At 43.4% G+C, this 15,767-nt stretch overlaps 2 protein-coding genes across 6 annotated transcripts in view; one reads left to right on the top strand and one right to left on the bottom strand.

Annotated features, from left to right (window-relative positions):
* CD3E (CD3 epsilon subunit of T-cell receptor complex) overlaps nucleotides 1-15,767 on the bottom strand; it is a 541,795-nt gene that overhangs the window by 101,329 nt on the left and 424,699 nt on the right. The window lies entirely within an intron of this gene.
* Nucleotides 1-15,767, top strand: part of JAML (junction adhesion molecule like) — a 34,231-nt gene that overhangs the window by 10,295 nt on the left and 8,169 nt on the right. For 2 of the 5 annotated variants that reach the window (XM_508787.8, XM_063784564.1), the window contains exons 2-6: nucleotides 3,031-3,093; nucleotides 5,354-5,508; nucleotides 7,205-7,430; nucleotides 11,897-12,006; nucleotides 14,217-14,454. In XM_508787.8, coding sequence (XP_508787.3) covers nucleotides 3,051-3,093; nucleotides 5,354-5,508; nucleotides 7,205-7,430; nucleotides 11,897-12,006; nucleotides 14,217-14,454 — 772 coding nt within the window. In that variant the 5' untranslated portion in view covers nucleotides 3,031-3,050. Of the gene's footprint in view, nucleotides 1-3,030; nucleotides 3,094-4,847; nucleotides 5,011-5,353; nucleotides 5,509-7,204; nucleotides 7,431-11,896; nucleotides 12,007-14,216; nucleotides 14,455-15,767 lie in introns of those variants that run through there. The other 3 variants (XM_009424252.5, XM_003313332.6, XM_003313331.7) reach the window with 3 other exon arrangements.

Below are 15,767 nucleotides of genomic sequence, written 5' to 3'. Positions count from 1 at the left end.
CCAGGGCCTGGCATTAACCTTCTCTGCTTTATTACACATCAACTACTGATTTCTAGTGTGCTGCTCTATTAAGAAAAAGGTCTGCGATAGTTTACTGAGAATGATGGTTTCCAATTTCATCCATGTGGTGGGGTGGGGGGAGGGGGGAGGGATAGCATTGGGAGATATACCTAATGCTAGATGACGCGTTAGTGGGTGCAGCGCACCAGCATGGCACATGTATACATATGTAACTAACCTGCACAATGTGCACATGTACCCTAAAACTTAAAATATAATAAAAAAAAAAAAAAAAAGAAAAAGGTCTGATCTTTTAATATTGAAAACAGGGCCCGGTGATTTTCCCAAAGATCAAAGAGTTGGTTAAAGGAAGATCTGAGCCCAGAAGAGCATTTAAAAAAAACTTTTAGTAATTTTTCCGCTAAAATCATTGCTTCTGTCTTCACTGAGTTCTAGAGGTGCATCCGAGTATGTAGGACTGACAATGAGCGTCTTCCATTCATGATACTCATGTTTCTTAGAATTTGTTTGAAGATGGTTTGGGTGTGGCTCTGAGTTACTCGGCTTCAGTGCCAAGATTCAGAATCTTTTTAGAGTTGCTGGCTTCCTCTTAGAATAGAGTGGAGCGGGGACTGCTGCAAGATGCCTTTAAGTTGATTTCAACTTAGTGGTCACATTGTCAGCTATGAGCATTTATCCAGTATATGCCAGGCATTTTACCAGTGCTGCCCCATGGTAACAGGACACACGTCTAAATAAGGCACGTATGGTGCTGCCTTTTAGAGTCTGCAGACTTGAGTTGGTGGCAGACATATAAATTAGTCATTACTCCTCCATGCGGTTGGTGAGGTGCAGGGGGAATGTCCCACTGCTAAGTGCTGTTTTCTGGGCAGAGGAGGGAGCACAACCAACTCCCTGGGGAAGGCAACAGATGTCCCAGATGTGATGAACTTATGTTAGGACATACCATAAAGGAAGCCCCTTATGACCTTCATCCATGTATGTATGGGGCAAGGTGGGTGGCATGGAGCAGGAATGGGGTTTTGCTTATGTTGAGAGAGGTCTGTGTTTTCATTAGAGGTTCTTTTGTTTAGGGGAATCTATGTGACTCCTGGTATATCTGGCTCAGTTTAATTATTATCCCCATTGTTACAACAAGGTTCAAAAATAGTAACTTAAGTTTCCTGTTCATTCTGATTCATCATTTGCCATTCTTAGAAAGGTAGAAGCTCAGAACCTGAAATCTCCCCTAAAGCTACAAACTCTGTTTCTGACTCTTATCTATATAAAGAATCTTCCATGGTAATGCTTCCTATTTTCAAAGCACTGTTATCTACGTTATACTATTAGATCCTTTCATTATCAATCCCTTTTAAAGGCAAGGAAATAGGTTCAGCAAGATCAGCTGACTTTGTGTAAGTGGGACCTAAGGTAGGAACCTCCTTGAATATCTTGACTCTGATTTTCCAGGTAGAGGATTTTGTTGATTGGAAAATACGATTAAGGAATGTCTTAAGTAATCAATTTTTTTTTTTTTTTTTTCGGAGACAGAGTCTCGCTCTGTCGCCCAGGCTGGAGTGCAGTGGCGTGATCTCGGCTCACTGCAAGCTCCGCCTACCAGGTTCCCGCCATTCTCCTGTCTCAGCCTCCTGTAGCTGGGATTACAGGCGCCCGCCACCATGCCCGGCTAATTTTTTGTATTTTTAGTAGAGATGGGGTTTCACCGTGTTAGCCAGGATGGTCTTGATCTCCTGACCTCGTTATCCGCCCGCCTTGGCCTCCCAAAGTGCTGGGATTACAGGTGTGAGCCACCACGCCCGGCCAAGTAATCAATGTTTATTAATTAAAATGGCTACCGTATGTGCCAGATGTCCCAGCAGAGCTGGGTGGGGTACCTTGCTGTTAATGCAAAAAACATATCTTTCCTCTTAGCAGATTCTGAGGTGGAATCTCCCCAGCGGCAGGGTGGCCAGGGGTAAAGACCACGGCTGAGGCCAGGAGCAGTAGCAGGTGGGAACTCAAGACTGGTTGCACTGTAACTCCTGAGAGTCAGGGTTCTTCTGTTTAGCTAAGAAAATTTGGGGGTGTTTGGTAGAACAGTGAATCCTTTTCCAGGGGCTGGTGAATGCAATGAAATGAATACTACAGAGATAACATGCATATCAAACACATACTTTTGTCCAATGCACAGCCCAACTCTCATTCTAGCCACACTGCCCTGCCTTTAAAAAGTTTTTAAAAAATAAGATAAAAAGTTCACCATGGGCCAGGTGCAGTGGCCAATGCCTGTAATCCCAACACTTTGAGAGGTTGAGGTGGAGGATCACTGGAGCCCAGGAGTTTGAGACCAGCTTGGGTAACACAGTGAGACCTCTCTACTACTTAAAAAAAAAAAAAAAAAAAGCAAGTGTGGTGTAGCATGCCTGTAGTCTCAGCTACTCAGGAGGCTGAGACAGGAAGGTTGCTTGAGCCCTGGAGATCACATCACTGCACCCCAGCCTGGGCAACAGAGTGAGAATCTGTTCCCTCCCCCAATCTCTTCCTCCCAAAAAAGCGGTAATTCTAATTTAGGTGGAGAGATGGGGAAAAATTTCAGGCTGGATATCCTATAATTTTTTTGTTTGTGTGAAACACACAGGTAGTGGAAAATCTAGGGTTGTCATCTCAAGGGCATCCTGCAATCATTTGCTTTTTTTCTCTTGAAAAGCAACTTTCATCTAATCTTCCCTTATGGCCAATCTAAAGCAGCCCCCAAGTGACTCTTCAAACACTACTCTGTTTTGTTTCATCATAGCACTTATTGACATCTGGTATTTTCTTATTCATTCATTCACTTATTTGCTTCTTTTTTCTCCACCTCCCGCTGCATACAAACTGCAAATGAGCTGGGACCTCGTCTGTTTTTCTTGTTCAATGCTGCATACCAGTGTCTCAAACAGAGGCTGCTCCATATAGTCCTTCACTATTGGTTTTTTAAATTAATGAGCTTCTCTTGACATGATTTTCTGATTTTTGTCCTTTTATCTTAAGATTTGAAGGTTGAGAGCAGCATGTTTTGCCCACTGAAACTCATCCTGCTGCCAGTGTTACTGGGTAAGTAGAAGCTAAGGGACTCCGTGGGGTATTTGATTTCTCCTGAGTTCTGTGCATTATTAAAAGCCAATTTTACATATTTTCGATTCCCTTGGGTTTGTTGAAGATGGAAACCCTAATGTGGAACTTCACAGTTTTGTTGAAGCAGCTGTTTTTGAAGCCGACTAGCTTATGGTTTCTTGGGAAGCTGAAGCTTCCTGTTTCCATTAGAAACAGAATGCATTTGGGTCCTAAAGGGTGTTCTGGGACCCTCTTACGTGACAAAGGGAAAGTTTCTCTGTGGCATTCCTGCACTTTAAATTGTTATCTTTAAAACCACAGTTCGCCTTGAATCAGGAACTGAAATTACCAAAGAGAGACCCAAAGCTGTTTTTCATACTATGGCCATGTAAGCCTTCTTGTGGTTCCTCAAATGGACTGAGCTCTTTCCCAATTTATGGTGGTTTCCTTTGCCTGGAACCTTCCTCCCAGCACTTCAACCTAGCAAGCCCGCCCGATGCTTCCTTACCCTTCAGGTACCCTTATGCTCCACTTCCTTCTGAGGAGCCTGACCTGGCCATCTCCTCAGACCAGATTGGTCTCCTGTTTATGCCTCCACCTAAGTGCTGAGCTTCTCGTTGCTCATCTCCACTGGTTTCTAGGTTTTCATCCTTTTCCCCCATGCCTTTTTCTTTATCCCATGGATGTAGTTCTGGAAGGAGAAGAAATTAATCAGGTGCTTTGCTCTTATAGCCTTTTCTTTTTCTCTTTATTATTATTTTTTGAACTTTGGACAGTAATTTAAACCCTGACTCAGCAAAGTATACAACAGGGTTGCCTTTGCTCCTATTCCAGGCAATCCAGAGTGTGTACAAACATGCACATAGGCACGCACTCCAAAATGGTGTTCATTAGATAATTTTTCTCAAAGAAGCAGGGTTATAATGGTCTCAGAAGGTATTTAGACATTTTCCTAGAGGTCTGTGGAGCAGCCTGCAGGTTTTTGCCCTCTGATCCAGAGAGCTACCAGTCCAACCCCTGTATGTGGTGACTTGGTGGCACTGGGGGTTTTGTAGTTTTTTGTGGAGAGGTTTTCCTTTCTTGCAGAAAATCTCATCTTCTTCAGCTGTTTCTCTACCAAGATTGCCCTTCAAACATCAGTTTCTCTTTGCTTTGGTTGCTGTTGTTGCTTCCTAGCAGTCCTTCATTTAATTCTACACACAGTGTTCTTAATATTAAATTCGCTTATTACATTTTCAATCACACATGGAGCTGCTCAATTCTTCCTTACAGGAAAATTCCAAATATTTGTTGGAGCTAATTTTGATTTCTTTCAAAATAATTCCCTCTGAAGGGTTTAGAGTTGATGTTTTCTTTTGTGTCCTCCCTGCTGTGTGAGCCTGCTGTTGGGGCAGGAAGTTAACTGTCTTCTCTCAGGGAAACAGCTTGGATGAAAAGACTGGCACATTTTCTGTTCATTCCCATCACTTGGCTCTTCTCTGATATGAACTGGGCAGCATCTAAATGTATCTTTCTTGATTTTGTTGTCTCTTTGCATAGAGCATATCTTGTGAAAACAGAAATATCCATGTAATGGTTTTTTGTTGTAGTGACCGCTCGAAATTGCTTGAGCACCATAGAGATAATGGGCAGGGGTCCCTGTGTGAAGCACCTAGAGGCTGGAAAGCTGATGGCAAAGCTGGAGGGGTGAGGCAGGGAGAGGATAAACACAGTGGAAATGCAGGAGGAAAGCTGTGCTCTGTGGTGGCCTAATTACAAGGACCTGCCCTACAGCCAGAATCAGCCAGCAAATGCTTTTGTAAAGGAACTAAAAGAAAGGGAAAAGGGGAAGTAAACAAAAGGTCCCTTTTCAGAGAGGGAACCAGTGGGAGACTTAAGAGCAAGGAACAACCCATTTCGACGTTATGGTAAGTGGAGGTGAGTTTCTAAATTGATGATCAGAAAGGAGAGACTTCTGGGGTTTCCCTTATTTCTTTAGAAAGGTTGGGAGGAAGAATTCCAGAAAAGTGTAAGGGGCTAGATAGGAGGAGGGAGCCAGATAGCATTTATTGTAGTATGAAGATTGCAGAATCCTTCTGATGAGCCATATAGGTAACTAGAGGACAGGGATGCCATGCTGCCTTTGAACATGCCTCTGAGGACTTTGTCTATGTTGGATCATCCAGGGAGAGGGGTGTTTAGTACTCCATGATTGAAATTGATTTTTGTTGTTGAGAGTATTTGTCTAAATGATGTGTCCTCTTGCCTTTGACTTCTATAGATTATTCCTTGGGCCTGAATGACTTGAATGTTTCCCCGCCTGAGCTAACAGTCCATGTGGGTGATTCAGCTCTGATGGGATGTGTTTTCCAGAGCACAGAAGACAAATGTATATTCAAGATAGACTGGACTCTGTCACCAGGAGAGCATGCCAAGGTAACGCGGGGGAAACATCACTATGTAATAGAAGCCCCTGACTGCTGGTGTCAGGACAGAGTGGTGTAAGAGTCAGGCATCAGGTGCCACCAGGAGGTGTTGCAAGAGCCGGGGCTTTGGAGATTATCAGAACTGGGCCTCGTCCTAGCTCAGGAACTTGGTTATGTTATCAGCTGGGTAAGTAAGTTACTCAACCTTGCTGATCTTAGCTTCCTGAGCTGTGAAGAGGAAGGCAATTACAATAATGGTAATGCTTACCTTTCAAGTAGTTAAGGGGCTGATGGGAGACACAAACATGAAACGAGAGGTTCCTTGTTCTTGCACATGAAATTCTTTGAGTTTCCTTCCTTTATCTCTGCCCTTTGTTAAGTAGCAGAAGCGGGTGAGAGGGGTAAATTCCGAGGTTCTAGAAAGGAGAGCTCTGACCTAGGCATAAGAACTATACCACAATGATCTTTTTTGGGGTGGGGAGGAGGACAGATTCTTTCAGTGTTTCACTGCTCCATGTATGTGCTGGGGAATCATCATTTTCTCCTTTGTGGCTGCTTAAAGTGTTGGGATTAGCAGATGCAGCATGGTGGGCAAGGTTCTTTCATGGAGCTCTTTGGAGTGAGGAACAGTGTATTAAGCCTCATCAGACAGTCTGTATAGATACTCGTATATCAGGATCATTTGTGAAAAACATCCCAAGTAGTTTGTTACTAACAATAAAGTCCTAATGTTTGCAAACAAAATATTGTTTTTGTAGCTCAGAGCACATTGCCTGTTGTCCCTATAATGCTACTCTCACTCAAATTTTTATTGGCCTTTATTTTTATACGAGGGATAAACCCATAGTGTAAGTAGAAATAAGAATTTCTGCCGGGTGTGGTAACTCATGCCTGTAATCCCAGCACTTTGGGAGGCTGAGGCAGGGTGATCACTTGAGCTCAAGAGTTCGAGACCAGCCTGGGCAACATGGCAAAACCCCATCTCTATAAAAAAAAACAAACACAAAAATTAGCTGACTGCAGTGGCATATACCTGTAGTCCCAGCTACTTGGGAGACTGAGGTGGGAGGATCACCTGAGCCTAGGAGGTGAAGGCTGCAGTGAGCTGTGATTGTGCCACTGCACTCCAGCCTGGGTGACAGAAGAAAACAATACAAAACCAAAACCAAAAACAAAAGAATTCCCCAGGGCCCAGCCTGGAACCATTCCCTGTGGATGACTCCTTTTGTGTTACGATACTGCTGCCGGGAGGAGGGTAGAAATGAGAAAAGTGGCAGCCAGCCGGCCATGCCTGGAATTCTTACGCCAACACCACCCACTGCACTAGTGAAAATAGATCATGCATTTGAATGCCATCTAATCTGGGGCCGTGGCAGAAAATACGGTGAAAACGAGAGATGGTTTTCAAAAGTTGTAAGTTAAAAACCGTAGAGTGATCTTCAGAGTGGGTGCTATATTTTACCTTAAACTGTAAGAAATAAAATGTGGACTGCATTTCTCCATTTGTCTTTGTAGAAAGGGAGTCGCAGAGCTTGTGCAAGTTAGACTGTTGCCTGGCACATTATTTTTCTTAACTGGGTACCAAATGCTTTTGGATCATGATCATGATGATAGCTCTGCTGCCCCCACATAACAGAGTCTTTGGGATCCAGGCTCCTCGGTCTGGCACCTCTTTTGATTGTCTCCAACACTGTTTTGCCCTTCAGGACGAATATGTGCTATACTATTACTCCAATCTCAGTGTGCCTATTGGGCGCTTCCAGAACCGCGTACACTTGATGGGGGACATCTTATGCAATGATGGCTCTCTCCTGCTCCAAGATGTGCAAGAGGCTGACCAGGGAACCTATATCTGTGAAATCCGCCTCAAAGGGGAGAGCCAGGTGTTCAAGAAGGCGGTGGTACTGCATGTGCTTCCAGAGGAGCCCAAAGGTACGCAAATGCTTACTTAAAGAGGGGCCAAGGGGCAAGAGATTTCATGTGCAAGAGGCAAGGAAACTGATTATCTTGAGTAAATGCCAGCCTTTGGGCTAAGTACTTACCACAGAGTGAATCTTCAAAAAATGATCATAATTATTTCAGTCAATAAAAATAGAGTTATTTTATTAAATAAAATATTGATAATTATTGTATTATTACTTTAAACACACTCCCCCCTCACAAAAGCCCTGTGAAGGATGTTTTGTTCACATATATGTCCAAATATGTTTTGGACACATATTTATTAAATGGAATAAATAGTACTTGAACCCTGGCACCTCTGACAACAAAGTCCATGTTCTTTTTACTATGCCCTAATACCTTTCATCAGTTATCCACATTGATGCTACATCTGTATTTTATAGGTACCCTATGTTAGGTGTTCTGGGGGATAGAAAAGAAATAAGCAGGCCAGGCTCAGTGGCTCATGCCTGTAATCCTAGCATTTTGGGAGGCTGAGGCAGAAGAATTGCCTGAGCCCCAGGGTTCAAGACTGCAGTGAGCTATGATGGCACCACTGCATTCTAGCCTGGGTGACACAGCAAGACTCTGTCTAAAATTAAAAAAAAAAGAAAAGAAAAGAAAGAAAAGAAAAAGTCTGGGTGTGATGGCTCATGCCTGTAATCCTAGCACTTTGGGAGCCCGAGGTGGGAGGATCACTTGAAGCCAGTTTGAGACTAACTTGGGCAACATGGTGAGACCCTATGTCTAAAAAAAAAAAAAAATAATAATAATAATAGCTGGGCGTGATGGCACATGACTGTGGTGGTCTCAGGTACTGGGGAGACTGAGGTGAGAGGATCACTTGAGCCCAGGAGGTGGAGGTTGCAGTGAGCTGTGATCGCACCACTGCCCTCCAGCCTGGGTGACAGAGCTGAGACCCTGTCTCTTAAAATAGAAAAAAGAAGAAAGGAGCAGATCTTTCTAACTCTTCTTTGCACTTTATTTTTCCATTTATAAGTGGAAGGAGTGGGTGGTTTTTAAAATTTGTGCTCTGTAGAACCTTAAGCTCCAAAGAACATGAAGGGTAAGAGCGGGGCAGGGATAGGACCCTAGGCTCCCACCTGCATTGCAACCAAAGTCCTTTTCCTTTTTCCTGTTGTATTCATTGGGCTGCCAGGTAAGATTTGGTCTGAATAAGTGTTCTGCTGCTTGCAAGCAGTTTGAAAGGGAGAGTATAAGCTGTGGTGGCCCGAGTCATTTAGAAAGTTTTTTTCGCCTCTTTGACTGGGTATTAGTTGAAAGGAATGCAGCTGAGACTGTAACCAAAGGAGGCATTATGCTTCCAGAAAAATCTCAAAAGTATTGCAAGCAACTGTAGAAGCTGTTGTATTGGGCTCTAAAGGAAAGGGTGGAGAGATTCAACCAGTTAGCCCAAAAGCTGGAGATAAAATTCTTCCCCCAGAATCTAGAATATGGAGGCACCAAAGTAGTTCTGGACGACAGGGATAATTTCTTATTTAGAAATGGTGGCATTCTTGGAAAGTATATATACCAAAATAAATCACTATTGAAAAATCCTCATGTGAAGCCACTCATTCCACTGGAGTTCTGAAATCTTTCATTGTGTAAATAATTTCCATGTCTCTCTTTTATAATAAACTAATGATATCCAAACTAATGTCAGCCAGTGTCTCTAAAATTTAGTTTTGCTTATTGATATAAAACTTACAAATAAAAATACATAAATGAAAGTAAAAGTTTGCAAGCCACAGAACTAGATGCATTCTTTAAGAGTGTGGAATAGAAGGAACAGTCTGTGACCCCAGGAGAGCTTGCAATGTAGTTAGGGAACTAGAATCTGGGGCCATTTCCCGCCTGCAGCTAGCTTAGGTCCTTAGCCTCCCAGCTTTATTAATGAGCTCCTCTGGTGCACCCTGCCTTCCTCTCTTATGACACTCATCACACCTATTCACTTGTGTCTTCCCTGCTTGCCTGGGCGTAGCCCCTGGCACAGAGTAAGCAATTAATAAGCATTTGTGGAATGAATGAAATTATTGAGTTAGCATCCCTTACTTGAATCTGATTTCTAAAAAATGGAGTTGTAGTAGGTGGCCTCTGGCCCCTCTCCTAATTACCCTACTTTTTTTTCATTGTCATTTTTCTCTTAATTCCAAAGCTCTTGTTCTCCAGGAAGAAGAAGCAAATCAGATGCTGTGCCCAAGGATTCTCTCTCTCTCTCTCTTTTTTTTTTAGGTGGGGTCTTGCTCTGTCACCCAGGCTCTGGAGTTTCAGTGGTATGATCACGGCTCACTGTAGCCTTGAACTCCTGGGCTCAAGTGATCCTTCTGCCTCAACCTCCCGAGTAGCTAGGTCCATAGGTGTGCATCACCATGCCTGGCTTTGTTTGTTTGTTTAAGTAGAGATGGGGTTTCCCTACGTTGCCCAGGCTGGTCTCAAACCCCTGGGCTCAAGTGATCCTCCTGTCTCAGCCTCTCCAAATTGCTGGTATTACAAAGGATTCTCTTTTTGCTTCCTTTTTCTGCCTTTGGTCTCTAATGCCATGCCTGAACACTTGTCCATGCAAACATAGCCTTTTCCTGCTTAGAAGAGACACAGAGGGAACCACAAGGAGTCAATTTCAAGAGCTGAGGAATCCATGGAAACAGGCTAGGGCAATGTTAGAGATAGTCAGATATTCCCCCAGTGGCTAGTGGAGCAAGCTGTATTTTTTTTTCTTCCAGCTAGAATGGGAATAGATCCAACCCCTAACAATTTTGCCTAGTGGACCGTGCTCCAACTTGCTTTATGTAAGTTGCCTCCACCAACATGGCAACTCCATTTTTTGCAGTCATCTATAATTTTCTCTACAAAGTTTACCCTTCAGTTGATAGTCTCTCTATGATTCTACCACTTCAATTCTTTTTTTCATAGTTCTTGGTTTAAATACTATAGATGAAAATAATAATTAGATTAATGTCCTCTACTTTTGCTCTAGAATCAGCCATCCTTCTACTTATGTGGGGTGCCACAGTAGAGTGAGTGAGAAAACTCTGGCTTTCCTTTCACTCAGACCTGGGCTTAAATGTTGGCTTTACCTTTCCTGGCCATGTGGCATCGGGTTCCTTTACTTTCCTTCTCCGTAAAATGGGAGAGTAGTCATACAAACCTCAAAATATTGTAATGACTAACTAATCTACTGTGTATAGGGTGTCTAGCACATGGTGGTGCATTGAAAGGACTCAGAATGTTCAGTTTTTATTATTGCATTTTAAAAATAGAGTTTAATTCTTAATGTGCTGATAGATTTAAAGGGAGTTTGCTTCCTTACTGGTATTCTTTGGAGTAACTTTTTTATCGCTTTCAAAATAATTCCTTCCATAGATTTTAGAGTTCATAATATTTTCTTTTGCTTTCCTCCTATTGTGCATTTCTCCTGCTGGGCAGGAAGTTACTCTTCTCCCAGGGAAATAATTTGGATGAAAGGGTGGCTTATGCACTCTGTTCCCTCGTGATCTTTGCTTAACACTCTTTTGAAGGAACTCTGTGCACTTAAGACCTAGACTTGTGTCTTCCTTATACACCACCCTGACTTTCATTGCTTAATCAACTTTGTGGTTGATTTGTATAGAGCATTACTGAAAAATCAGAAATGTCTTTCTACTTCTTTTCTTTTTCATGGCCACTTAAAATGACTTATGTAATAAACATATGGTGGGTCAGCTGCTTGTACAATAGGCAGAAGGAAGAGCCTAGGAGTTGGAAAGCCAGAAGCAGGGGAAATTGGGAGGGTGGGGGCAGGAGAGAGCAGGATTAAAACAGAAAGAAAAGTCAAGGAGAAAGCTGTCTTTTGTCTTGGCCTAATTAGCAAAGAGTCCTGTGACTTGTACCAAGGCCAGAACTAGGTCCTAGAATAAAAGAAAAATAATAAAAGAAGTTGAAGAAAGTTATCCCTGGTTCATTTTTTTAGTTGGGAGAGTCAGTGGGTTAAATATAAGAATGAGAGTTCTATAACTTTCCACTTCCTGTTTATGCTAAGCAGATGTTGGTGTCTAAGATGATGAACATAAAATGGGGGCTTTGAGATTTTCCATACTTCCTTTAGTACAAACTTGATGTGAAATTAGAGTTCATGGGAGGAATTCTGGAAAAGGGGAAAGAGAAAGGAATTAAAGAGGACCAGAAAGTGTTTATGGTGATATGGAGACAGCAGAAACCCTTAGGCTTGGTACATGTGGGCAGCTAGAGGGTATTCTCATCTTGGGGATGATGCTGTGCTGGTCTGAGGGAGGAGGCTCTGAGTACTTTGCCCACGTGGAATCATCTGGATCACCTACAGAGGGAATACGTACAGTGTTTGGTGGTGACAGCGATTTTTGCTGCTGAGGGTCTTTGGCTAAACATGATCTCTTCTAGAAAGTCTTTGACTTCTATAGATTATAACTTGAGTCTGACTTGATTTACTGTTTCATCCTCAGAGCTCATGGTCCATGTGGGTGGATTGATTCAGATGGGATGTGTTTTCCAGAGCACAGAAGTGAAACACGTGACCAAGGTAGAATGGATATTTTCAGGACGGCGCGCAAAGGTAACAAGGAGGAAACATCACTGTGTTAGAGAAGGCTCTGGCTGATGGTATCAGGACAGAGGTAGAATCAGGCACATGAGGAGGTGTTGCAAGAGCCTGGGCTTTGGTGCTTATCAGAACTGGACCTTCTCCTAGCAATTTCAGCTTTCTGGTGGGAAAGATAACTCCAATGAAGAACAAGAAGATGATGATGATGCTTAACTTTTTGGATGCCGATATGAGATTGTACATGTAAAGCATTTTGTATAAGACTTGGCCCCTGCATTTTAGTTTCCTTCTTTCTCCCTTTTCCTTCGTATAGAGTCCATGGGAGAATGAGGGAGATGATTTTTGTGGCCCAGCCAAGAAAGCAATGGGCTAGGCATAAAAGTGATTACACTTTTATTCTTACTGGGGTTAGTTCTGTGAGTTTTCATCTGTGCCCCATTGCCCCATTTATGTGATGGAGGGAATTTTCATGGGTACTTCGCGTGTTGGGATTGATTGATCCTGGGGGCCAGGGTGAGGGGTATTTTACGGGAACTCTATAAAGCAGGAAAAAGCAAGTTTATTCTTTAGACCAGTAGCTCTCAACCATGATGTGGTCGTATATTTATGGGTCAACATGTGTTGTGGGGATATCCCAAGTAACTTGTTATTAATAAAAGTTAAGTTGCAAAATTTATTAAAGACTAACTTTTATAAATTAAAACATATTCCAGGTCATCTCTCTAACAAAGTCATTTGCACTTGATTCCTCTATGCTATCTGAGTGGGTCACAGTGGGTGACATCATGATGGAGTATGGGGAATTACATCTGGTCCCAGGTTCACCTCTGAGAGCTTGCCATACATTTAAATGTCATCCATTGAGTGATTCACAGGAGAAAACAGGATGAGAATTGACATTTTGAGGTTGTGAATTTGAATCACGAGAGACAAAATGTTAGGGGCCAGGTCACTTCATTCATGTTTGTGTCTACACACCCATTAACTTTTCTTAAAAGCTTTAAAAAAGCAATCTACATGGCTTTTTTTTAATGCCAATATTCATTTAACAAGTTATTTTTAAAGCATCTGCTATATGAAGAATACTTAAAGCCCCAGTCCTGATGGGAAACTTACAACCAAGATGGAGGAGATACATGTAAAATAATAAAGAAGTATATAATACATCAGGCAATAGTAAGAGCCTATGGGGAACAATAAAGCAGGACTTTGTGGGTTTTGTTATGTGAGTGCTTGGGGAGCCCTCACTGAGATGACATTTGAGGAGAGGGAGTGAACCCTGCATATGTGTAGGGGGAAGAGTGTTCTTGCAGTCATAGACAGTAGCAAGTGCAAAGGCCCTGCAGCCAGTATGCAAGGAGCAGCCAAGAGGTCCATGTGGCTGGAGCGCAGTGACCCAAGTAGGTGAGGGAAGAGCAAGTAGAAGTTGAAGTCAGAGGAAAAGGGAGATGGGCTGGGTCATGCAGGGCCTTGCATTTTAGTAGAAATGGGAGTGGGGGCCATGAAGGGTTTTGAGCACAGGAGTAACATGATTTAACTTACATTTTAAAAGGCTCATCTGCTGAAAATAGATTGTCATAGAGAATAAGCAGGGAGACAAGTAAGAAAGTTGTTGCAGGAATCCAGGTGAGAGATGAGCTGGACCAGAATGGTATCAGTGGAGGAGGTGAGGACTGGCTGGATTGGGGATATATTTTGAAGGTAGAGGTGATAGGATTTGCTGAGGGATTCGATGTGATTTGTTCCAGAAAGACAGAAATTAAGGATGACTCCAGGATTTTTAGCCTGAGTATCTGGAGGAAAGCATTGCCATGTACCAAAATGGGATGGACTGGAAAGAACTGGTTTGGGGGAAAGATGAAGAGTTCAGTTTTAGACATGTTTCAGGTTCCTATTGGAAATCCAACTAGAAATGTCATCAAGAATAAAAGTATACTTTTGCTTTTTTTTATTGGAAAGGTGCACAAAATGAAAGGCCTCCTTTTCTTATCCCTCCATTCAGATGGAAAAACTGTTCATGGTTTGGTGACGTCCTTCACAAGTACACACGCATGCACATGTGTGTGTACATGACTTTGTGTTATTTAATGCTTTCTGATAATACCCTTACTGCCTTCACCTAGCAGGGCCTTGGAGTCCTGAGATCTTCCCTCCCCCATTTTCTCTGCTCCCCGCTCCACTCCAGTCCTCACAATATCATACTTTTTGCCTTTCACTTCTAGGAGGAGATTGTATTTCGTTACTACCACAAACTCAGGATGTCTGCGGAGTACTCCCAGAGCTGGGGCCACTTCCAGAATCGTGTGAACCTGGTGGGGGACGTTTTCCGCAATGACGGTTCCATCATGCTTCAAGGAGTGAGGGAGTCAGATGGAGGAAACTACACCTGCAGTATCCACCTAGGGAACCTGGTGTTCAAGAAAACCATTGTGCTGCATGTCAGCCCGGAAGAGCCTCGAAGTATCTAACATTTGGCTGGGGAGCATTGAGGGACCTCCTGGCTGGTGCATGGGGCCAGGACTAGAGTGAGGCCGGAGAGGTTCCTAGGATGCAAAATTGAAGGAGGCATCCCTCTCAGGTGCTGACTCTGGCCTTGCACAACCCTGAGAATGAGGCCTCCTTAGAGGTGGCTCCTCAGGTGCCTGGCTTGCCTCACCCTAGTTCTGGCCCTGCTGCTAGGCCAAGGAGAGGGGAGCTAATTTAGTGAATACCAATCCTCTGCCAGACCCCACTCATTGCCAGGGTCATCTACTGATGTAAAGATACAGAAGCTCAGGGAAGGATTGGAGTTGATGTCCAAAGTCAGCATACTTGGTTTCAAGGGAGGTGCTGTATGTGTTAGAGTGGAGCGGGAAATGATCCTAAGCTAGTGAGAGACAGCCAGGAACAGAGAGGAACATGCAGGCACCAGAACCAAAAATGGAGGGTTTTCTGATCAGAGGTTCTGGATTCTGGCAAACAGTGTGCATCAAGGCCAGTGCTGTGTAGGAGAGGAAAGACTTGATTGTGTTGACAGAGAGAGGTTGATAAGTGAGGGGTTAAAGTTAAACCATAACCCAGTTAGCAATCAGGATGTGGCCTGTGGACTTTGCCTGTCACTAGGGCCTTCAGGAGTTGGCTGTGGTTGGCTGGGGGCAGGGAAGATTGGGTGAGGATGGAACATACCTCATACCTCAGGCCAGAGACCTAAGTCTGTGGAGGCACCTTGTCTCCAGCTGGAGAGGGGAGCACGGCAGATCTGTGTGCTTCCTTCTCAGAAGTCCAATTCACAGAGAAAATCGAGCCATTATGGGGGCTCATGCAGCTTCTCCACCCACAAACATATCTGTGTCTCCCCCATTCTTATCTCTGCCCTGCCATCCTGAGGCAGAGGAAGGTCCCTTCTGCTCTGGGCTTATCTGGCCCCCTGTGCCCAGGTGGTATCCTTCTCAGGAACCTTACAACATGGCTCTTTGAGCTCACTTTCTGTTGGTTTCTACCATTCAATGGATACGTTTGCTCAATTCTACTACTTAATTACTCCAGCTCCATTCTATGTCTTTTTTTCTTCAGCTCCATTCTGTGTCTTTCTTTTTCTTAAGATTGCTTTCCTGAGATACAATTCACATACCATACAATTTGCCCATTTAAAGCGTTCAGCTCAATGGTTTTAGTACATTCAGAGTTGTACAACCACCACCACAATCACGTGTTTCTTTCTCAACATAGCCAAATAGCTTGCTAAAGGTCTGTGTTTGGTATCTTACTGTCTCATCTCCCATTAACTCCTCAGC

This window comes from Pan troglodytes, chromosome 9 (genome assembly GCF_028858775.2).
Source record: "Pan troglodytes isolate AG18354 chromosome 9, NHGRI_mPanTro3-v2.0_pri, whole genome shotgun sequence".
In the NCBI taxonomy this organism is placed as follows: domain Eukaryota; kingdom Metazoa; phylum Chordata; class Mammalia; order Primates; family Hominidae; genus Pan; species Pan troglodytes.
Note: the sequence above shows the minus strand (reverse complement) of the source record. Positions and strands in the feature narration are given on the sequence as shown.